This window comes from Cololabis saira, chromosome 17 (genome assembly GCF_033807715.1).
Source record: "Cololabis saira isolate AMF1-May2022 chromosome 17, fColSai1.1, whole genome shotgun sequence".
NCBI classification, from domain to species: Eukaryota; Metazoa; Chordata; class Actinopteri; order Beloniformes; family Belonidae; genus Cololabis; species Cololabis saira.
In genome coordinates, this window is record NC_084603.1 from 41,525,983 (window position 1) to 41,550,620 (window position 24,638).

At 42.6% G+C, this 24,638-nt stretch overlaps 1 protein-coding gene across 2 annotated transcripts in view; it reads left to right on the forward strand.

Moving 5' to 3' along the window:
• The window catches only part of LOC133463642 (inactive pancreatic lipase-related protein 1-like), a 37,331-nt gene extending 13,628 nt beyond the window's left edge, over nucleotides 1-23,703 (forward strand). For both annotated transcript variants that reach the window (XM_061745289.1, XM_061745288.1), the window contains 8 exons: nucleotides 257-365; nucleotides 1,468-1,587; nucleotides 1,687-1,803; nucleotides 8,641-8,759; nucleotides 12,817-12,946; nucleotides 14,562-14,676; nucleotides 15,370-15,537; nucleotides 23,578-23,703. In XM_061745289.1, coding sequence (XP_061601273.1) covers nucleotides 257-365; nucleotides 1,468-1,587; nucleotides 1,687-1,803; nucleotides 8,641-8,759; nucleotides 12,817-12,946; nucleotides 14,562-14,676; nucleotides 15,370-15,537; nucleotides 23,578-23,647 — 948 coding nt within the window. In that variant the 3' untranslated portion in view covers nucleotides 23,648-23,703. The remainder of the gene's footprint in view (nucleotides 1-256; nucleotides 366-1,467; nucleotides 1,588-1,686; nucleotides 1,804-8,640; nucleotides 8,760-12,816; nucleotides 12,947-14,561; nucleotides 14,677-15,369; nucleotides 15,538-23,577) is intronic.
• Nucleotides 23,704-24,638: the final 935 nt, after the last annotated feature.

The following is a 24,638-nucleotide window of genomic DNA, read 5'->3' on the forward strand; positions in this document are numbered from 1 at the left end:
CTCCAGGCTACAAAGGGGCCGTTCATAAGCCCCGTCCCCCGGCCTGGATCTGACATGTTCTGCTACTGATGCTTGGGCCAACTTTTTTTAACTTTGTCCAAAACATTCGGCTCCTGCCCAACACACAGACAGAGTTCAGGGGGCCTTGGCCCCGGGGATGGGCTGACAGGTGACACAATTCAGGAGGCCAATAATAAATGTTGTGTGATGTGCATGTGTGGTGGATGCAGTATTTTGAACTTCATGCTTATTGCAGGGCAAGTACAACCAGAAAGCTGAAAGTTTCCATATAATTGGACACTGCTTGGGAGCTCACGCTGCAGGAGAGGTTGGAAGCAGAATCCCTGGTCTGGCACGCATCTCAGGTAAACCGGAACCTACCACCGTGTCAAACCTTTTTTGCATTAGCTGACTTATTAAGCGTCTTTGAGATCTTTTAAAAGCGCTCTATAAATAAAATTGATTATTATTTATTATTATTATATTTAGCAAAATGGCAAATCATGGCAACTGATTTCAAAAGAAATTGCTATTTTGAGAATCTAACAAGGTTGAACGAAGAGGCCATGAGCTCTTGCACAACAAATATTATGTTCTCACTCAAAACTGCTCTGATTCTCGTCACTAACTCTATAGTTAACTATAGAGTGCTTTTTTTCTCTTATTTGATTTTTATTACTCTGGACTCATCCAGATTAACACACACATCTGTACAAGAGTTAACTGGTTTTCTACAGGAATTGTCATTTAACTGATCATAAATAACAGACACAAAAACACCCCACAATTAAACAGTTATAATTTATCTTATCAATACAACAGTTCAATACTCAGAGTGTTGGCTGGAAAGTAGGCGAAGCCACAGGTGATTTATTTCAACAAAAGCTAAATGGAGCCAGTAGTTTGCAGATCTGGAGACCATCAGTTGTAACAGCACCCTTAGAGTCGGCTTTTTAAAATGTACAAATTAGTTTACTTTTCAGGATTATGTAAACAAAGCTAATGTAGTTCTAATGTAGTTCCTGTAATCCCCGAAAAGTCTGTAATCAAATGCTGTGATCAAGCATATCTAAAGCAGCACTGAGCTGTAGCAGGACAATAAAGACACAAGTCCCCTTCCTGAGGCCGAAGAGTGACTTTCCTCCGTCAGGTTTCTCTTCTACAACCTGATCTGAGTCCTGACTGAAACTCTTTCAACAAGTGTCGGTTTATTTAATAATAATACTAATAATTTAATTCTTGTTGCTATTATTATTCTCATCATGATTACTGGTATATATATATATATATATATATATATATATATATATATATATATATATATATATATATATATATATATATATATATATATATATATATATATATATATATAATTACCTAGAAACCTGAGCTTGAGGAAGATTAGAAGCGCCATATTGATCCGAGTCATAACTAGGAGACTGAATGTGTTGATCCTGTGGTTAGGACTGGATCCAACTGAACCGTACTTCCAAGGCACCAACGCTTCTGTTCGCCTGGACACCAGCGACGCCACCTTCGTGGATGTCATTCACACGGATGGACTTTCATTCCGCTCCAAACGTGGTACGGGCCACTGATCAGCACTTCCATTTGTACAAGTCTCTGTTCTAATTCTTCACGCCGCCCTGCCTTTGAGAATTCTGTCCGTGTCTGTCCTGGCAGGTCTGGGGATGACAGAGTCTGTTGGTCACATCGACTTCTACCCTAACGGAGGAGAATTGATGCCTGGCTGCTCTTCCAACAAATACATCTCAGCTCAGCTTGACTCAATCTGGGAAGGTGAGAAAATGTGTATGTAGAGGCTTAATGACCAAAGTCATGATTTTGGTACAGAATGCAGCTTTTTCACCTGTTTTTAGGCATTAATGCTCCTTTTTCTCATGTTTGTATTTGTATTTGCATCCAATTCCTTTTTTTTTCTTTTGTTAAATTGCATATACATACTACCAGTCTATTGCGGTGAGCCGTCTATATGTGCGGATTTATGTGACAGGGATTGGGCTGGTCCGTGGCAGCAGGTGACTGCAATTTGCTAATTGGCAGCATGGACAGGGAAATAACAAACTTGTGCAACAGAGCTGAAGACACCAGTGGAAACAGACAAAGGCAAACTTGAAGAACTTAAACGCATGGGAAAAGGACTTGAATCAAGTGGGGCCGGAGAACATTGCATCACCCGAGGGGCCAGTCCTGATGAGCTATCTGAAGAATCCATGTGGCAGTCGCGTCCATACTTCCTTCAACTTCCTGAGAGTGAGTGGCCAAAGAAATCAGCCAAAGACTTTGCTGCACGAGCAAGAGAAACCATTACAAAAATACAGAAGAAAACATTTGTTGCCATACTCACCCGAAGTCAACAGAAAGCGGAAGAACTGATCAGAGTCCAGAAAACAGAGTCAATATCCAGAGGGTGACCTGCAGCAGCAGTCCTAAAGCCACTGGAAGAAAGGCGCTTCAGCATTCTAAGGCAACTGATCGGGGTGATAGTATGGACTTGGACTGCAGCAAAGAAATTCCTGCATGTCGGTGATAAGGAAAAGTGGAAGGCCGTACCACCATCTGGTATCATCACAGTTAAAGAAAGAGAAGAAGTGTTGCAAGACCTATGCCTTCACAAGAGGGCGTACACTTTCCAAGCACAACAATTAACAGACTGGTTGTCTACAAAGACCAAGCAAGTGGACTCCTGATGTGGTGGTAGGATCCAGATCTTCAGAGAGAACCGCAGGGCTGTTCCCCTGCTACCATTCAAGGCCTGGATCTCCACCCTCCTGCCAGAGAAGCACATCAAGAGGGACGTGAAGGAGTGGCAGGAACTTTACTGCGGGTGAGAAAGAAGGCATGGGTCATCAAAAGGAAGGATCATCGCTCAAAAGGTGATGGATAAGTGTGTTATTTGCAAGAAGGCAAATGCAAAAACCTGACAACAAATTATAGGAAACTTGCCTGAAGAGAGATAAAGTCCAGCTGCACCATTTCAATTCACATCTGTCGACCTGTTCGGACCATACCAGGTAAAGGATGACATCAAGAGGAGAGTGGGCATGAAAGTATGGGGTGTGCCCTTTTGTTGCATGTCAAGTTGAGCAACTCGAGTTGAACTGGCAACCACGATACCGACAGAGAGCTTTCTACTTGCCTACCAGGGGTAAACTTCGGTCCGAGGCCATCCGCAGAGGATTTGGTCCGATCCAGGCACAAACTTTATCAGAGCAAAATCTGTCCTGGAAGAAAAAAGTCACTTGGAAAATATGCTGCCAAAAATGGAACTGAATGGACGTGGAGAATCCTTCCAGCCATCTCACCTCACCATAACGGTGCGGCCGAAACTGCTGTCAACATCACCAAGAGAGCTTTCCAAAGTCTTTGTAAAAGAGAACGCCTTACTCTCAGTGAATTCCTGACTGTTCTTAAGCTAGCTGCCAACCTTGCCAACGAAAGACCTATTGATGCTAGAGTCCAGAGCCGCGATGACTGCATCCAGTACATCACTCCAAACACCTTGTTGCTTGGTCGAGCCACACACACGCAACTTACCCCTTCAAAAGACTGGAGGAGATGCAAATTCAAGTCAACTACTTTTGGAAGTTCTGGAGCCAAATTGCAGGTCCGAATCTGTTTGTCCGCAGCAAGTGGCATACTGCTGAGGGAAATGTTGCCACTGGAGACATAGTTTGGATCTGCAATCAAAATGCTCAGAGGGTAGTTCAAGTTGGGAAAAGTTGTCAGTGTGAATGCAGATCCCAAAGGCATCCAGGATGTCAATGTGAAAGTCTCTCCACGTGTGAGTGTTCAGGTAAAGCCTCCAAAACCCATCATCAAAGAGTCTGACCCTAAGATGAGGGATTTCCAGGGTACCATACTACATCGGGATGTCCGGCACCTTGTCGTCCTCGTCCTGGCAGAGGTTCAAGTGGAGAGGAACCAGCTTGCCTGAGAGGTGTAATCTGTTATGGTGTGGTTGGAGTAGGACCCAGATGCAGGAGAGCAGGAGTTCCCAAAAAAGCGTTTATTTTCAGCATTCTAAGGCAACTGATCAGGGTGATAGTATGGACTTGGACAGCAGCAAAGAGCAGCAGCAGCCTGAACCGTTAAACTACAAAAACCTGACATGGAAAACACGGAGGAACAAACAGTACAGACCAGCAGGGAACAAGGGAAAGACAAGACCAGATACACACAAGGGTTAACGAGACACGGGTGCAGACGATTAGGGCAGATGGGAAACAGGAACGTCAAACAAGAACTCAAACATGACTCAGACATGGGCTTCAAAATAAAACAGGTAGCAACAAACCGTGACAGCGATCTTTCCGTGTTGCACTGTGCAACGATCGAGTGAGAGGTGTTGCAGTGCAGATTCATTTCCGTGCATGTGACAGGGACAAGGCTGCTCCGTGGCAGCAGGTGACCGTAATTTTCTAATCAGCAGCATGGACAGGAAAATAACAAACTTTCAGTTCACTGGATGTGGAAGACAGGTTTTATGTAATTTGCACCAATTATGTTCAAGAGCTCAAAAACCGAGTCCGATGACACCCCCCACGACTCTTTATGTCAAACCATTCAAAAGTTATGGCAGAACGTAGGACCTATCAAATATGGACCAATCAGATGAAGTGGGGACGCGGCTTTTGGCTTCTATCGTCGCCACAGTAACGCTTTTGACTGAGAAAAGTAATGCACGTTGTTGCAGGATCGGGACGCACATTTTGATATATAGCACACCTGGGTGCACGTTACGGTTCCGGCCGTATTAACGGCCGAAGAAATGGCATAAATTGCGCAAAAATTACACGATTCATTCAAAATGGGCGACTTCCTGTTCAGCTTCGGCCATGGCGCCAAGAGACTTTTCCTTAAGTTGCAACATGATACAGGTGTGTACCGATTTTTGTGCATGTACGTCAAACCATATTGTGGGGCTTGTGGCAGAAAGTTTTCTAGGGGGCCAAAATTTGGTGACTTTTGGGGCACGTTTAGGGGGGCAAAAAGGCCCTCCTTTCGTCGGGAAAATAAAAATAACAAGAATGAGAAAAAAAACGAGGAAAACCATTCCTACAGATACAATAGGGCTTTCGCACTGTCAGTGCTCGGGCCCTGATAAATAAAACGAGTAGAATAACTATTTTAAACAAAAAATAATCTCTCTGTATAGATAAAAAGTCTCCACACTGGCACTGTCTTCACATAAATATCAAACATACAACATATCAATGAAACATCATATCGCGGCTCGAGTGCGTCAAGAAGACAGGGAATCCTTTGTCTTCTCCAACTGACAGTGGCTGCTCATCCAGGACTATATAGTAGTAGTAGTAGTAGTAGTAGTATATAACGGGTTAGAGCCTCCGTTATTTTAACGGCCCGGGGGTCGTCTCTTGCCATTGACTGTTGCTTTTGCAGAACCTGTGCTAATGTTGGCTGTTGTGTTCTTGCAGTAGCATCAGTAAACTCTGTATACTCAGCTTTATGATGCGTCTTGAGATGTTATCTCAAGTTGCTGGTATTATACAACGTATTCTCCTTTCCTCCTCTTGACACCTTACTAAGTTTGAGCTTGCGTTCACGTCCGTTCCCGTGCACCACCAACTGCAACGTTGCTTGCGTAGTACGTGAGGAGAGCGCGTCGCACCGGTAACCGATAGGGGGCAGTAAGCAGAGCAACAGTTGGAAAAGTGATTAAATATTTAGTAGAAGCGCTAGTACCAGCACCAGTAGCAGTAGCAGATTAGAACAACAAACAAGTTAACATGACAATATTGGATGAAGAGGAGATTATACCATTGCTTTGGTTGCGATCACGGGTAGAGCGAGAACTGCAGGTGGCGTACTCTCTTCTCATCACCACGCTGACTGCGGCTCAACATCTCCCCTAGAGTCACTAATCAGTAACTACAACAACAATGAAGTGGTATCGGTGCGTGGTATCGGAAAACTTTTTCAACTACGAGTATATGAGAGCAGTATCGGCCCCTACTGTATATACTTTTTTCTCAGTCATTCAACTTAACAACGTAATATGTGGCCCACTGAAAAATAGTAAAGAAACCCCAGACGGAGTTGCTCTGACTGGACCTGTACGAGCAGATATTTGTGAAATATATTTGTGAAACGATGGCACTCTTGTGAACTGTGCAGCTGAGAGGATCAAGTGGCAGCCCTGGTGCCATGCCGGGGTCTGGGTGGAGAGGGTGAGGTGTGATCACAGCTGAATCCTCTCCTTTTGATCCCAGAGACAAGAGAGGGGGAACAGGAGCCAGAGCTGCATAGCTGGAGGTCCTGGAGGGGCGGGATTACGCCCCGCAGTGAAACAGACTAAAAAACTCTCTCTAAGTTCTTCTCTTCACACCATCATTAACTTTGCTGATAAAACACCCAGTGTTTTAAAAATGTATTGCCGGAACACTTGGATTGAATATATGATCAGCTATTACAATATAATAATATGGTCACGTTTATTCATCCTTTTAATTATCTGATTGGGATGGCTCGTTTTATGGCATAAATACAACCTAACAGAAACAACTAAGTATATTTCTTTTCAACATTCCATTAGGTATTTGATAAAAAATTAAGCTAAAAAGAACAAAAATCAATTATCATAAGAAAATTGTTGAACTCCAAATTGTTTGGAGATATTTTCAAGCTTTTGTTTTTTTCTTTTTTGGACATCTGCAGCCTCTCCATGATCCGTTCATTAAAAGCTGAACATCTGCTTGCAACAAATGTTTTAATGACAAGCTTTTTTGTGTGGTTTTGCTAAAAAAAAAACAACCCACTATGACCACAAAGACGGTCTGTGGAGACTGCAGCAACATTATCTATAACAGTATCATGTGTGTGTGTGTGTGTGTGTGTGTGTGTGTGTGTGTGTGTGTGTGTGTGTGTGTGTGTGTGTGTGTGTGTGTGTGTGTGTGTGTATATATATATATATATATATATATATATATATATAGTACTGCCTTAATCCTTTGTGGCCTATATTCAACGAGGTCCTAGAAACATTCCTCAGAGAGTTTGGTCCATATTGACATGACGTACCACCACATCCCAAAGGTTCTCTACTGGACTGAGATCCGGTGACTGTGGAGAACATTTGAGGACATTTTGAGGCCAGCACGCAGCTCCTGAAGCTCCGGCCTGCAAACATGCACAAAAGAGAAAAAAGGGGGGCCGGCACAAGAAACTACAGGAACGATGGACAAAAATGATAGCTATGAGATAGTTATGATAAATAAAAATGGAAATGGAGAAGAGAGGAAGGGAAGAGGAGAGGAGAAGAAGGGTGAGAGGCACCGCCCAGTGGATCATGTCGGTGCCCCCCTGCAGCATAGGCCTATAGCATCATACTGTATCTATCTATCATCAACGATACCCATCGATTCTAGAAAAGAATTGAAAGCTAATTTAAGATTGTCGCTTTCAACATCCATATGAATATTATAGTCACCCAGTATGATGAATTTATCTGTACTGATCAATAATCCAGATAGGAAATCTGAAAATTCAGAAAGAAACTGTAGATAAGCACCAGCAGGGGGCCGGTACACTACCACGAACAAAACTGACTTCTCTGATTTCCTGCTCGGAAATTTCAGACTAAGCGTGAGGCTTTCAAATGTATTATAATTGGACTTAGATTCAGTTTCATTTCAGTACATGCCTACATCATTGAGTTGCTGCCATTTGCATTAAAAAGCAGTTGGATATATATATATATATATATATATATATATATATATATATATACATATATATATATATATATATATATATATATATATATATATATATATATATATATATATATATATATATATATATATATATATATATATAATATACACACTTATCTGACTTGCTTTTATTATTGTGCCTTACTTATACATTTGTAACAGTTTTGGCAATATTGTTAATCTGCAGTCATGCCAATAAAGCTTCAATTCAATTAAATTTTATTTATATAGCGTGACGCTGTAATAGATGTAGTAGAGCTTATTGAAATTGAACTGAATTGACAGAGTGAGAGAGTGAGAGTAACGGAGAGAGTGAGGGAGATAGAGACAGAGAAAAGGAGAGGGAGAGGGTGTCATCTGCCTGTCAGGCAGAACTTGTGTTACATCATTATTATTATTTCAACATCGTAATAAAAATGTATTTTTCAGTTGGGATGTCTGTGAAAGGGCACCAAAAAAGGGAGGAAAAACAATCCAGACACCAAAATTGAAACCAGATACAGGTCAAGTGAACTGGTATATCCCGCTGCATGTCACGACACAGGCACAAAAATAAAGAAAAAAGGTGAAAAGCACGACAGATCAAAACAAACAGAAACTCTGAGAACTTTGGTTTCAGGCTTTTCATGTGATGACAGCACAGCGACCACTGAAACACATAACTTTAAGAGCTGTGCCATGTGTGGACAGGTTTATGTCCACAAAGATCAGCGTTATGTTATGATCTCGCCTGGAGCAGAAAATCCTGAAAATCATATTTTGCCTTTTGAAAGGTAAGACAGCTTAGATGTCACTTATTTCCTCTTGCTTTTCCCTGTCTTTCCCTCTCACTTCTTCTCTGCGTCATCCCTGCCAATCTCATCCAATCTTTTGCCAGGTACGTCGAGGTTTGACCCGTGCAACCATCAGCGAGCGTATGAGTACTACACGGAGAGCATCGCTAAACCCCAGGGCTTTGCAGGGTTCCCCTGCTCGGACCAGGACAGCTTCGCTGCTGTAAGTCTTTGCTTCAAAGTCAAGTGTTTTTTATATATATATTATACATTATATATATACATACAGAGCTGGTAACAAACTCTCCTCTCCTCTCCTCTCCTCTCCTCCTTGGTTTGGTGGATGGTTGTCTGTGTGTGTTTCTGGAAGTGTTGATGTGTCCATGCCGGGATCTCCAGTATGGATTTCCTTTACTCATTTTCAGCCTTTCCTCACACACATATGGAAGAGTATCAGGGCCAGGCAGGAGAAAAATAAAAATCATATTTTAGAGGAGGAAGATTTTTTTTTTTCATTATGCACTTTGAGAAAAAAGTCGAATGTCGAGAAAAAAGTCAAAATGTCAAGATTAATGTTGAGATGTCGAGAATAATGTTGTAGTACAATTTCGAGAAAAAAGTTGAATTGTATTTCAAATTTATTCTCGAAATTTTGATTTTATTCACGAAATTTCAACTTTATTCTTGAAATTGTATTTCAACATTAATCTCGACATTTCGACTTTTTTCTCGACGTTTCAACTTTTTTCTCGAAGTGCACAATAAAAAAAAATCTTCCCCTCTCAAATATTTGTTCTCCATCCCTAATACTCTTCCATCACACGTGCAGATTTCTCCAGACTCCCAGTTCTTTGTTGATATTGTATTCAGTCTTCACTCGTTTATGTCAAGGAGGCTTTTTCCGAAATTGTATCAAAATGTACAGTTTGTTAAAAAACAAATGTGCAGTTTATTTCGTTATGTTCTGAGAAACTACTTCACTTTGACTATCTTTTTTTCAGCCAGTCACATCACTGATCTGTTGACAGTTAAAATAATTATTTACACTTAAGTGGGTTTTTTTGTGCCGTTTACTTTTCCAGCTTCATTGCACCATTTCTGAAATGTGTCGAAGCCATCGAATAAAACTGCGCTTATATTTTTCTTTAAATGGCAAAGTGTCCCGCTTATAACAGGTTAGATGTTTCTTATGTTCTGTTGTGAATATGATGAATGTGATGTGGCTTGTTGTGATCTGTAAATCAAATGTGACCCTCCATCCAGGTTTTTCTGGGACTCATCTTGCACTAAACTTGGTGAAACCCCTGATTTATTGCTTTTATAAATATTTGCGATAGCACAAATTAAGTGATGGTTATAGGCAGTACTGGAGTTGAGGGGGGATGAGGGGGATGGCATCCCCCCCTGAAATAAAAACAGTCCAAATCATCCCCCCTGAAATAAAAACGGTCCAAATCATCCCCCCTGAAATAAAAACGGTCCAAATCACCCCCCCCTGAAATAAAAACAGTCCAAATCATCCCCCCTGAAATAAAAACGGTCCAAATCATCCCCCTGTAAAACTGCCATCCCTCCTTTCCATCCCTTATGTCATTTCATCAATGAATGTGGTTTTACTGCTATTTCAACATTTAGAGTCATCACCAGAAAAATAACACCAGAAAAATAACTTATTTGACAATTTTCACCTGTTTCAAGTAAATTTTCACTTGAAATAAGTAGAAAAATCTGCCAGTGGGACAATATTTATCTTCTCATTACAAGCAAAAAAATCTTGTTCCACTGGCAGATTTTTCTACTTATTTCAAGTGAAAATCTACTTGAAACAGGTGAAAATTGTTGTTTTTTCCAGGGATGAGTCTTGTTTTAAGTGTAATGAGATTTTTTTACTAAAATGAGACATTTTAACTAGAAATAAGACAAATATTCTTGTTAATATTTAGAGTTTTTGCAGTGATCAATGTTACTTATCCTGTGAAGGACAGAGTCATATTGATAAGTTCAGAAAAGTGTTTTTTATTGTTGTGTTTTGATGTATTTGATGTAAGCCCAGTGGATATTTAAAGCTTACAGAAGGCTGCATTTAACTGCTGCTATGTCATTCCTGCAGTATTTCTGCAGCTGTTTTGGTCACTGCTATTATTTGTAATATATTATATTATTTGTAATCAGCACAAATTATCTGTCCCCATATGATCAAATCCACCATCCTCCTGATTTTCTTTTACAACTCGAGTCCTGGGTATAGGACAAGTTCATGTTGTTGTCTTGTTGAAATGAAAGCGGGTGACATCAGATGATGGCGGGGATGGGACTGGATTTGCACTTGGAGTCCGGAGTAGTCCTGCGGTCAGAGATCCTGTCAGTGCAGGATCTGGGAGGTCCTTGTCTGGAAAAGTCAGTCCCTGCTGTCGGACGGGCTCAGACAAAAAAAAGAATCAAATGAAAAGGGGCCCACATCTTAACCTTCCCAGCATGTCCTGAGCTGCCACCTGTTGCTGCTGTGTGACACCGATACGGTTACAAACCATTTATTCGATCTTAGAAGTTGATTCAGCAAGACTGGATTTTTGGTGTGGCACATGGGGTGATGTAGAGGGGCTTCCTTCATGTCTTCCGCGGGGAGAGCTTGTATCTGCAGCTGTTGGCATTAGTGACAGTTTATCCCTGCTTTGGACACATGTCCTGATCAAAGGAGACCCGGGGGGCTGCGGTGACCTCATGTGACTATGTCTTTGCTGAAGATGACAGGGCCTCCTTCCGTCTGGTGTTATTCCTTTTTTATATATATAAATATATATATATATAAATATATATATATATATATAAATATATATATATATATATATATACATATATATATATATATATATATATATATATATATATATATATATATATATATATATATATATATATATATATATATATATATATACATACAGTATATATATTTCTATTAGGGGGTAAGGCACAGTAGAACAGGTATCAATTACACATTTACATTGAGTATCATTATTTCTGTATGGCAATCTACAATATACACGACTGTCTCAAAAAATTAGAATATTGTGATAAAGTTCTTTATTTTCTGTAATGCAATTTTTTTTTAAATTGCATTACAGAAAATAAAGAACTTCATCACAATATTCAAATTTTCTGAGACTGCCCTGCATAGGATATTTGACACCATAAAAATACTGTGCATCTCGATGAAATGAGAAAAAGATATACTCTCTACCTTCTAGGATGTTTTTCTTGATTTAAGAACACACAACATTACACAATTCAACGAAAAAAATACATGATAAATACATAACTGAAAATTATTTTAAGTAATAATTAAAGCTACAGTACACAGTATACATTAAAAAATAGATGAATAAAAAGGAGAAAAAAAGCCAAACAAACAAAAAAACAAAGAAAAAGTAAACAAATAAATAAAAAGGAAGAAGAAAGAGAGAAGGGGCGGGGGGGGTTGTCAATCAGGGGGCAGGGACTGGAGAGAGTGGAATAACGTAAGAAAGGGAAGCTACTTATTATAACATTTGTTAGAGCTTCCTTTCACTGAGTATCTGATCTTTTCCAGCTTCAGTAAAGACATGGTATCGTTGAGCCACTGAGTACTAGAGTACTGTAGTACTAGTACTAGAGTACTCTGGGTACTAGTACTAGAGTACTCTAGGTACTAGTACTAGAGTACTCTAGGTACTAGTACTAGAGTACTCTAGGTACTAGTACTAGAGGGGCCTTAGTCGACTTCCAGGGGAGAAGAAGGTGGCGTCTTGCCAGTAAGGAAGTAAAAGCTAAAATGTGTACTTGAATTGAAGTAAACTGGAATATGGCAACATGGGGCGAGACTTTTATAATCACTGAAAGTATTTTTGACATGGGGTCAAAACAATTCAACCAAAAGCGAGAAAGTAGAGGGCAAGAGTAGAACATATGGGTTAAATTGCAGGATGAGGCACGACATTTGTCGCATTTGTCAGTGATACTGGGATAGATTTGTGAGAGTCCAGCTTTAGAAAAGTGACTCTAAACAGTACTTTAAACTGTATAAGTGTAAGACGAGCGCAGGATGACCTCGCGTCTGGTGTTATTCCTACAACTACTCCCAAAGTTATGGGAGGAATAGTCTGCTTTTCCTAGCGAGAGACCTTCTGTAAAACCACATACCGAAAGCTACACGTCTGAGCAGAAGAGGAGGTGAAGTCTTGACAGGAAAAGACAGAGGGGGAAGCTGATCTTCACAACTCACCATGACCTTGTCTTTACAGGGGAAATGCTTCCCATGTGCAGACAGCGAGTGTCCCCTGATGGGCCACCGCGCTGACCAGTTCACACTGACTGACGGCATTTCAAAGACCAAATACTTCCTCACCACCGGCCGTAAAAGTCCCTTCGACCGTAAGTACCGTGTCCACCCCGTCCTGCTAAAAACGCAATCATGTGCAAAAGCCACTTTCACCTTCTGTTACCTCCAGTTACCTTTAATATAAATACAAATAATAAATATAAATTAATTAATTAAAATCATCTGAATGTAAGTGCTAGTGTCAGATAAATACAGCCTAAGATGAAAAACAATATCTAACTATCTAACGGGGGGCGCAGGTCAGCATGCAGCTCCTGAAGCTCCGGCCTGCAAACATGCATAAAAAATAAAAAAAGGGGGCCAGCACAAGAAACTACAAGTACGATGGTCAAAAATGATGGCAATGAGATACTTATTATAAAAATGGAGGAGGAGAGGAGAAGAAGGGTGAGAGGCACCGCCCAGTGGATCATGTCGGTGCCCCCTGCAGCATAAGCCTATAGCAGCATATCTACCACCAAGCTATGTTTGAGACTAACTATTATAGTCTTGTTCTATAGCTGCAACTATGACTACTGACTCTAACACACTAGAGTTTACACTAACTAGAGATTTACCAACACCAGCTAGAGGTTTACTAAACACTAACTAGAGGTTTACTAACACTAACTAGAGGTTTACTAACACTAACTAGAAGTTTACTAACACTAACTAGAAGTTTACTAACACTAACTAGAAGTTTACTAAACACTAACTAGAGGTTTACTAACACTAACTAGAGGTTTACTAACACTAACTAGAGGTTTACTAAACACTAACTAGAGGTTTACTAACACTAACTAGAGGTTTAGGCCCTGTCCCAATCCCCCCCCTACCCCTACTTTTCAGCCCTACCCCTAAAATGTGCGTGTTCCCGTGAGGGTAGTGGTGTCCCAATTCCTCTTTTCATCTAGGGCTAGTGGCTTAAACGAGGGGTAGGGTGCATCATGGGGCGGCAGTAGCTCAGGTGGTAGAGCGGGTCGTCCAATGATCGGAAAGTCGGCGGTTACTAACACTAACTAGAGGTTTACTAACACTAACTAGAGGATTACTAACACTTACTAGAGGATTACTTACACCAACTAGAGGTTTACTAAAAAGAAAGGTTTTAAGTTTGGTTTTAAAGGTGGAGGTGGTGTCAGCCTCCTTCCGATCCCTAGTGCCCGATCAGCAGACAGCTGATCCACTTCCAGCAGCAGTAAGGGGATCTGGGAGGTGACCGTACCGCTGCTGGTTTGTCTGGGTACGGACCGGTAACGGACCGGTAACCAGCATGTGCACGCTGGGACAGACTCCAGCAGGTCCCTGGGAGCCTGCTAATGGAGAAGGGTTTTGGGGGCACGGTGGCGCAGCTGGTAGTGCAGCTGTCTCACAGCTAGACGGTCCTGGGTTCGATTCCCGCTGTGGGTGCTGAGTGCGTGTTAAGTTCCCCCATGACTTCAGCACCCGCGCCCACATCCATCCATTCATCCATTCATCCATCCATCCATCCATCCAAAAATAATTTGGTCACAGGGGTCTGCTGTAGCTTTCCCAGCAAGGTAATACAGGTCCATCGCAGCTCCATGACAACACTAAATTCAGCTGTGATGTTGCAGCCAAATCATAACACAAATGATACAAGTAAACGTGGCGTGCATCTGCTTATAGTGTCTTTTTCTTTCCTAGGCTACAGCTACAGAGTGACGGTAACACTGGATGGTCCCTGGCTGCCTAATGCTGCCTTCCTGTATGTGGCGCTTGCTGGCAGAAAGTCCACCACCGAGGAGGTCCGGCTGCACATGTAAGAACAGGAGAGCTGTCGGAGGAGCACACTGTCCGGCCTTCTCCTGCAGCCGTACGACGGCTCCAACTGACAATGTCTGCAAAAGAAAAAGATAATAATGAAAAGAAACATTAGTTGTTATGGGGAGATGTGATGACAGCGAACACCACAGGAGATTTTAGGATGAATCGCTATAAAAGTATGTATGAAAGGAAGGTTTTCCAAGATCAAAGATGGACAGAGGATCTCCAAAAACGTGTGACAAAACCTTCTTTTACTGTTTCCTATTCCAAAAAAGTTTGGTACTGAGAAGTGGAGGTAGCTAAAAATCTAAGGCAGGTAAAAAAACAGATAAGCAAACAAAAAAATAATATATTAACAATACATTAATTATAAATAATCTGTAATCAGCATACTAGATGTGTTATGGAAGAAATGGGAACAATATTCTCAGAACAAAAGATGAAATGCAGCGTCCAGAACGTTCTTGTCCAAGAGCCAGACTGTGATGGATCTAGTGACGGTCTGAGGTGCATTAGGTTGCATGGAAGATTTCTAGGGATGTCCACGCATTTTTTAAGACAATGTAAAAACACATTCTGCACAGATTACAGGGACACGGACGAGGAAGAACAATATGACATAGCAGATTATTTTAGGAGGGGGACAACATCATAAACGCTCATCAGTGTGTTGTGACATTTTCTTCAGGGGTTTACTGCGGCCTGGACAGAAGTACAGCGTGTTGATGGACGCCGACATCGACGTAGGGGTGGTGACGGAGGTGAAGTTTCGATGGAATAACTACCACGTTGACCTTTTGAAACCCAAATATGGTGCGTCTACGGTGGAGCTGCAGAGAGGACGTGATCAGGAGACGTGAGTTTGTTTTTGGTTCCTCACACCAACATCTAGAAACTAAATCAATCAAAGCATGTGTGTTTCTTCTCTCCAGAAGGGTTTGAAAGTGTCATTCAGGTGATTTAAAATGCTGGTTTGATAGAAAACAGCAGAGAACATGTTGACTTCCTACATTTCTTCAAAACAAACCAAAAATAACTCCTTCTAACGTGGTAGTACCTCCAGGTGTTCCTGTACCAATTCTTTGTTTCAGATACCTGGGCTTTGGGTGTTGGTCCATACTGTTTACTGATATCATAAGGGGGTAGAAACCTGGACCAGGACCTGGATCATAAGGGGGTAGAAACCTGGACCAGGACCTGGATCATAAGGGGGGGAGAAACCTGGACCAGGACCTGGATCATAAGGGGGTAGAAACCTGGACCAGGACCTGGATCATAAGGGGGTAGAAACCTGGACCAGGACCTGGATCATAAGGGGGTAGAAACCTGGACCAGGACCTGGATCATAAGGGGGGTAGAAACCTGGACCAGGACCTGGATCATAAGGGGGTAGAAACCTGGACCAGGACCTGGATCATAAGGGGGGAAGAAACCTGGACCAGGACCTGGATCATAAGGGGGGGAGAAACCTGGACCAGGACCTGGATCATAAGGGGGGGAGAAACCTGGACCAGGACCTGGATCATAAGGGGGTAGAAACCTGGACCAGGACCTGGATCATAAGTCTTTCTTTTTAGAAATATCACATATGTCCTGATCATTGAAGTGATGGTACAAATCTGCCCTCTGCTGGTCCCATAAACATCTACAGAGGGAGGAAGGATTTTATTAACCCTGGTGCTGTCTTTGGGTCAAGGAAGGAGGAAGGGAAGAAGGGAGGAAAGAAGGAAGGAAGAATGAAAAGAATGAAGGAAAGGAGAAAAGAAGGATAGAAGGAAGGGTGAAAAGAAGGAAGGGAGGAAAGAAGGAAGTAAGGAAGAAAGAAAAGAAGGAAGGGAGGGAGGAAGAAGGAAGGATGGGAGAAAAGAAGGAAGGAAGGAAGGAAGGAAGGAAGGAAGGAAGGAAGGAAGGAAGGAAGGAAGGAAGGAAGGAAGGAAGGAAAGAAGGAAGGAAGGAAGGGAGGAAAGAAGGAAGGAAGGGAGAAAAGAAGGAATGAAGAGAGAAAAGAAGGAAGGAAAGAAGGAAGAAAGGGTGAAAGGAAGGAAGGGAGGCAAGAAGGGAGGAAGGGAGAAAGGAAGGAAGGAAGGAAGGAAGGAAGGAAGGAAGGAAGGAAGGAAGGAAGGAAGGAAGGAAGGAAGGAAGGAAGGAAGGAAGGAAGGAAGGAAGGAAGGAAGGAAGGAAGGAAGGAAGGAAGGAAGGAAGGAAGGAAGAAGGAAGGAGAGAGCGGGACCCGATTTTTGCAGATGATGTTGTCCTGTTGGCTTCATCAGACCGGGACCTCCAGCATGTGCTGGGGCGGTTTGAGGCCGAGTGCGACGCGGCAGGGATGAGATTCAGCACCTCCAAAACCGAGGCCATGGTTCTCCATCGGAAAAGGGTGGCATGCCTTCTCCGGGTGGGTGGAGAAGTCCTGCCTCAGGTGGAGGAGTTCAAGTATCTCGGGGTCTTGTTCACGAGTGAGGGAACGATGGAGCGTGAGATTGACAGACGGATCGGTGCAGCATCCGCAGTTATGTGGTCGATGTACCGGACCATCGTGGTGAAGAGGGAGCTGAGTCGAAAGGCGAAGCTCTCGATTTACCGGTCAATCTACGCACCTACCCTCACCTATGGTCATGAACTTTGGGTAGTGACCGAAAGGACAAGATCGCAGATACAAGTGGCCGAGATGAGTTTCCTCCGCAGGGTGGCTGGACGCTCCTTTAGAGATGAGTTTCCTCCGCAGGGTGGCTGGACTCACCCCTTAGAGATGAGTTTCCTCCGCAGGGTGGCTGGACGCTACCTTAGAGATGAGTTTCCTCCGCAGGGTGGCTGGACGCTCCCTTAGAGATGAGTTTCCTCCGCAGGGTGGCTGGACGCTCCCTTAGAGATGAGTTTCCTCCGCAGGGTGGCTGGACGCTCCCTTAGAGATGAGTTTCCTCCGCAGGGTGGCTGGACGCTCCTTTAGAGATGAGTTTCCTCCGCAGGGTGGCTGGACGCTCCCTTAGAGATGAGTTTCCTCCGCAGGGTGGCTGGACGCTCCCTTAGAGATGAGTTTCCTCCGCAGGGTGGCTGGACGCTCCCTTAGAGATGAGTTTCCTCCGCAGGGTGGCTGGACGCTCCCTTAGAGATAGGGTGAGGAGTTCGGTCACCCGGGAGGAGCTCGGAGTCGAGCCGCTGCTCCTTCACATTGAGAGGAGTCAGCTGAGGTGGCTTGGGCATCTGTATCGGATGCCTCCTGGCGGCCTCCCTAGGGAAGTGTTCCAGGCATGTCCCTCCTCCCTAGGGAGGTGTTCCAGGCATGTCCCTCCTCCCTAGGGAGGTGTTCCAGGCATGTCCCTCCAGGAGGAGACCCCGGGGTAGACCCAGGACACGCTGGAGAGACTATGTCTCTCGGCTGGCCTGGGAACGCCTCGGACTCCCCCCGGAAGAGCTGGAGGAAGAGCTGGAGGAAGAGTCTGGGGTGAAGGAAGTCTGGGCATCCCTGCTGAGGCTGCTGCCCCCGCGACCCGGGAACGGATAAAGTGGGAGAAGATGAGTGAGTGAGTGAGTGAGTGTGTGACCCGAAGACAGAACAAGGGTTAATGTTCATGAATGAGGAACCAGTGTTGGGACGAGGTGATAAGAAGTGGTCGGGATCATGTGTTTCTGCTGCAGATCAGTCATCCCTCTGCTTTGTGAGGGTTTGAGTGTGTTTATCACCTGAACCAGAGCGACCTGGATGAGCTCCCGGCAGCAGAGGCCTGTCTCTCCTCCACACACCAGAGCTGACATTTACCCCAGACTATCCACCAAACATGTCTGACCGTTGAAATGGTCGTAGTGCTGGGAGAAGATTCACATTGTGGAACATTTGCTAAAAGATGAGGGCAGGGCAAACCAAAGTAGTCTAAGGCCGTGATTCCCAACCCCCGGTCCCCGGACCGGTACCGGTCCGTAGAGCCGTTACTACCGGGCCGTGGAATGGCTTGTGTTCCGATCATAATTAGGGCTGCAACGACGTTGTCGACAAAAAGCGATAATCAAAATTGTCGGCAATTGTCACCAGACGTTTTTTCCCAATGGAGTGAGGCATCCCACTTCACCTCATACAATCTCTGCCCAGAGCCGCGTGTCAGCGCAGCTTTTTTTTTTTTTTCTTCTTTTTTGCGTCTCCCCGCACCAGACGACTGCGCTCATTGATCAATACTGCAGATGCTGATCAATGATGAGCAGGGGTCCGTTTCACAAAGCAGGTTTAGTGAAAACTCTGAGTCTGTTAACCCTGAAATGAGGGAAACTGAGTTTTCCGTTTCACAAAGGGAGGTAACTCAAACCAGAAAAAGAGAGGTAACTCTAGCCTGTTTCACAAAGAGAGGTAACTTAAGCTCTCGGTCAGTTACTGTAGTAACAGACTCTCTGAACCTAACCTGGACCAGGTTTATATCAATGAACCTCGAGTTTCTCTGCGTCTCTCTCCGCCTCTTTCAGAGCCGCACGCACATTTGATTTCCTCATTCATTCAGTCAGCAGGCGAGTTTTGGCGAAGTTCTGCCGTCTGTCATTAAAAACAGAGTCAGTATTTTAGAAGTCCATTGTCACGAACATGGCATGTCCTTTTGATGAAGACACAATTGATGAAGGTGCAGAATTAATGCGCAGAGAATTAAATATTCGTCGGGATATGGTTATCAGACCACGTAATACATGTACATTACAGAACATAGTCTCATTACAGGCAAAGCAATATGTGTTAATCCTTTATTTGTTATAATTTTGATGATTGAATTGTTTAATGATTTCATAATATATTCAAATTTTTTGAGATTTTTTATTTGGGGTTTCATAAACTGTGAGCCATAATCACCAAAATTATAACAAAGGCTTGAAATATCTCACTTTGCATGTAGTGGGAAATAATATTTGTTTCACCTTAAGTTGAATTTACTACGAATGAAGTTTTGCAATATATTCAAATTTTCCGACCTCCACCTGTATATTATTACATGAATAAATAAGAGCATAATACAGGGGTCTCCAACTCCGGTCCTGGATCCACCTATCCAGCATGTTTTAGGTCTCTCCCTGCATGAATGACAGCAGCAAAGTTGAATAAAATATCTATTTTTCATTGAAGTACCCATCTTTCTCGTGTTTATTATCATTTGCCACATAATTAAAGCAACCTCATACTAAATTTAAGAAAACAATTTTTGCATTTTTTTGTCATATAATTTCATCCAAAACTTGTCGAAATGTGTTTCTTTGAGTGGCAGCCCTGTCATGGCTTGGCGGACAATAAGTTCTGGTACCAGACCGGACTGAACAGCGCCATGCACAGGTGCTGTATGCAGGTTAGGTTCAGTCAGCTGCAGAGATGAGCGGACCTCAGCAAACCTCCATGAGCCGGTTCTTTACTGGTTGTTCGAGTAAAAGAAATAGTGATGAACAAGTGGAAAATCCTACCAAAAAGAAAAGCAAAAGCTTTAATCGCAAGTACGACATTATGTATATAAAATACGGATTTGTTGCAACGGGCGATTTGGAGACGCCAAACACACTTTGTATTTTATGTGGAGAAACGCTCGGCAACGAAGCAATGAACTCATCCAAGCTCCAAAGACACTTAAATACAAAACATCCTTCTCTCAAAGACAAACCAGTGGAAGGAAAAAATGTGAGTTAGATTTGCAGAAGCAAGTTTTAAAGGCCACAACATCAGCTAACGTCGCTGATGATAGCCTGCATTTTAAAATGCATTGTTTTTTTCTAAAATGTTTATTAAAATTGACATAAATTGTCAACCGGTCCCTGAGCTTTTTGTTTATACTTCTGCTGGTCCTTGGCACAAAAAAGGTTGGGAACCCCTGGTCTAAGGTCTTTCAACACATTTTTGAAAATTTGGGAAACTTCATCCCCTAAACATTTTGATGTAAGAAACGGAAAAAAAAAACTGTTATAATAATTTCAATTGGATAATCAGTTTCAAAATGATGCATCAGCTGTACTTGCAGCGGCCAACACAGACTCCTGGGCCTGTGTCTTGTGGCATTAAGTTCCAATTGTAAATGAAACTTGGCAATGACGGTCGTAGACGGCAATCCTTCTGAATGCACAAAGATTTGTCCGCCAGGGGGCGCTAAAACTCTCAGGGATCAATATGTCATCAAGCAATTGTGATGAAAATAATGTCAAAGTATCCTCTTAGCCAGGGCCGATCCAAGCCTCCATGGGGGCCGAAGCAAAATGTGATTTTGGGGCCCTCTATTACTGCCAACAATACTGATTATTGATCATTCACACACCCACTATAAACTTATTTCATGTTCTTCCCTGTCATTACAAATACACTTGTAAATCTAGATGTAAGACTTTTTGTTGTAGTTAGATTGTAATCCACAGTGATTAAGACCATGGAAGCTACAACAGATTAACAAACTTGTAGAAAAATCTTTCAATTAATATTTATCAAAGTCAGCAACTGCCCCTACTGGCCACACAGAGAAGCAACAGATAAAAGGTCAAAGAGCTGCACAGTTGCAGCAGTGTTGTTTCCATCATCCTACTGTCAGCCTGGCAGGTTTTTACCATCTATGGTTTTTAATCTGAAATGGAGCAAATTCAACTACAAGAGCAGCCTGGGGTTGATTTACACTTAATAATTAAAGTGATATAGTACTAAGTGTGATGCTGAGTGTCATCTACAGTGTAGGCTACTAAAAGAAACTAAATAATCAAATAGAACCATTTACTGTAAACACGTTATCTACTTTATTTTTGGTTTTAAATAAACTGCAAAAAAAAAAAAGTAACTCTTGGGGGCCCCCTAGTGGTCACGGGGCCCTAAGCAGCCGCTTAGTTCGCTTATACCTTGGGCCGGCTCTGGTATTAGCAGTGTACTTATACAAGACATCAACTATACCTAAAGAAGCAAAAGACTGACTTTTCAAACTGTATGTTCCACATCCAATCAGAGGCCGCTCTGAAACGTTCATGAGCGTTTTACAGGCTCAGTCAACTGGTCATACAGAAATAATTTACCTGGGAGTGGCCGCGTCCTGACTGACGCTGAGCTTCAAACACAGAGGACACGATCAGCGCTATTATATTAGAAGTCTGATATGTGATGACATTAGTATGACATGAATCTGGCTTAATTTCACCACTTCACCGCCTGCGTCGCCAGTTCCCCAGATCTTCAAAATGTTTGTGCGTGAGATCAAAGTTTGCGTAGAGATACTAGGGGTGTAACAACGAAACGTGTCGTGGTATCACGGCTCAAAAGACAGAGAACCCAAAAGCATAACACCAAACAGAATCAGAGTCCAAGAGGCTTTAATCGGGTCAAAGGCAGGCAGGGGTCAAACCGGGCAGACAGGAAGATCAGGCAAACAAATCCGAAGGGGCAGGCAAAAATCCAAAAACCGGGAATCAGGCAGGGTCCCAGGCAGGCAGAAAACAGATCAGAATCGGGAACGCTGGAAAGCGAGGCATAAACACTCGACAATCTGGCAAACTAGAAGGTGGAAATGGGCCGGTATATGAGGGGAACTGAAGATGAGGGAAACCAGGTGTGGAGCTGGGCGATGAAGCACAGATGAAGGGAATGAGAGGATGTCTGGCTGTATGAGGGTGGCAGGATCTGGAACGACAGGAGAGTGAGTTATCAAGTAAAGAACATATCCCCAACTGAGAAACCATGACACGTGGAGGTGACAAACTGTATCGCGATATGGGGTTATTAATATTAATCTATTGTGTTTACTAGTAACGCGCATCCGACCGCGCCTCGACCCGCGGACCAAAATCTTCCTCCGCTCAGAAGAAACTAGTCCCGTTTTGGTCCCGATCACGGGACTCTAGCAGGGTTTTGAGCTCTGAACTTTTACTGATGTAAGGCTGGTGTAGAGTTAAGCCTTACCTTATTAAATTAGACCTTTTTGGGGTGGTGAGTAGGATAAACACGGGGACAACTTCTGCTGAGTTCCAGTGTACTTTAATGTCCCTCAACAGTGTAGGATTTTAGAACATCAACACAGCACCTAGTGCCGTACTGTGGCGTATCACTCCGCCCAATCTAAAACAGACTAATCACTACAGATAAACTGACTAGTGTCATTATAGTCCCTGATTTACATCAGAATATAAAGAATAGATTTATAAAATAATCAACCCTGAATTACCAAAATAACCTTAACAAAAATAAATCTCCTCTTACACTTATAAGGTGAGCATGAATCAATCTTTTTTATGATGTAAAATTGTATGTATTTATTTACTTTTATTTATTTATTTAATTTTAGTTGTTACATTTCTGGAAAAGAAAAAAGTCAAATCATTCATGAGAGAAACTATTCAGTTTGTGGCAAAATATTTGTACTTGTATGAAACTGAAGATGCATAATGCAAACCTGACATTTACTTTTAGTTCAGTTTGTGGAAAATGGTTGGCCTGGCTTTCTCTTTAAAACTTAAACAGTTATAAAGCATTACAAACTGTAAAAATAGGGCAAACGCACAGCATTGTTTTGTATTTTGTGTCTTTCAAATAAAAGAAAATGTTTTCCAGTCATATGTTCCTCATTCAAGGTTGTTAAAAAAATACTGCTATAATATCGTATCGTTATCGTGACCTCAATATCGTGTATCGTACCGTATCGTGAGATTAGTGTATCGTTACACCCCTAAGAGATACACACATTTTCCCGTTAAGTTTCTTTTTAAATCCCAACCTTTGTGTAGAAGGTGGCGTGCGCATCTTTCAAGCCCTGTTTTGTGCGCACGCAAGCTTTATAAATGAGGCCCCAGGTCTTTAAAGCTTTATGGACACTAAGTCCAACTGGACAAGTTCAACGGGTCATTGTCCTACTCTTCTGATGTCTGCCGTCTCTCCCGTAACCTCTGACCGGTGTTATCCTCTCTTCTTCTCCACTTCCAGCTCCGTCTTCTGTGGAACAGGAACCGTGCAAGAGAACGTGGTCCAGTCTGTGCTTCCATGCCCGGTTTGAGAAACCACCACACCTGGAACTCCGAGCACATTTCAATAAAGCGTTGTGAACTCTAACCGTTTAAGTGTCTTGTTTCAACCTCAGCTCTGCTACAGGAAGCTGCAGCTTTTACAGCTTTTAGACAGTAAAGGGAGAAGATCAACTTCAGTCAAATTACAAAAGAAACAATACTTCCAGAGAGGTTCAACGCAAGTTAATTTATAGATCAGCGAGCACTTAGCAACTCCAACATGTTCCGTTAAAGTTTTGGCCAAAAAAAACCCCAGCTCCAGCTATATTTAGAAATGTCTTCTTTTTTTTTGCAGTTGCTTCATGCTGCCTGGGGGACGAGGCTCGCCACCCGTCCCTTGAAATACAGGATTGTTACGTAATTGGGAATTAAAAGTTGCGTTCTGTAATATATAGCAACTCCAAGCAGAAGCAACGTCAAGAAGTTTGAACCTGAGAAGCTGGAGAAGCACCAAGGATTGAAGGAAGACGTGGAAAAGATGTGGAAAGTCAGGACAGCAGTGGTGCCAGTGGAGCACTTGGACCTGTGACCTCCATGTGGAGAATGACCACAGATTCCAGGAACAAGATCAGAGATCTATGGCCCCGTTTCCACGTAGCAAAAACGGTGGTGTTTTCATGCGTTTTGGCCGTTCGTTTACGCGAAAACGAAGCTCAAAGTCACAAAAAACGATGAGTTCTGAAAACTCCGACCAAAGTGGAGATTTGCAAAAACTCTGTCTTCACGTTTGCTTGTAAACGGAGGGAAACTGACATTTAGGCTTCAGAACGTCACATTATGAGACAGAAACGTCACACGCGTCATGAATGCGACCTGTGTTTACAATGTGTTTGGCCACCGTCAATATTTTCTTGTATTTGACCTGTTTTATATTCTAAAGTCACACTTAAAAGTAACTCCACTTCTCTGTCACTCCAAACCAAAGACTCTCGTTCATCTTGGAAGTAACTGGAAGTTACTCGTGTCATTTGTTGATGTTTT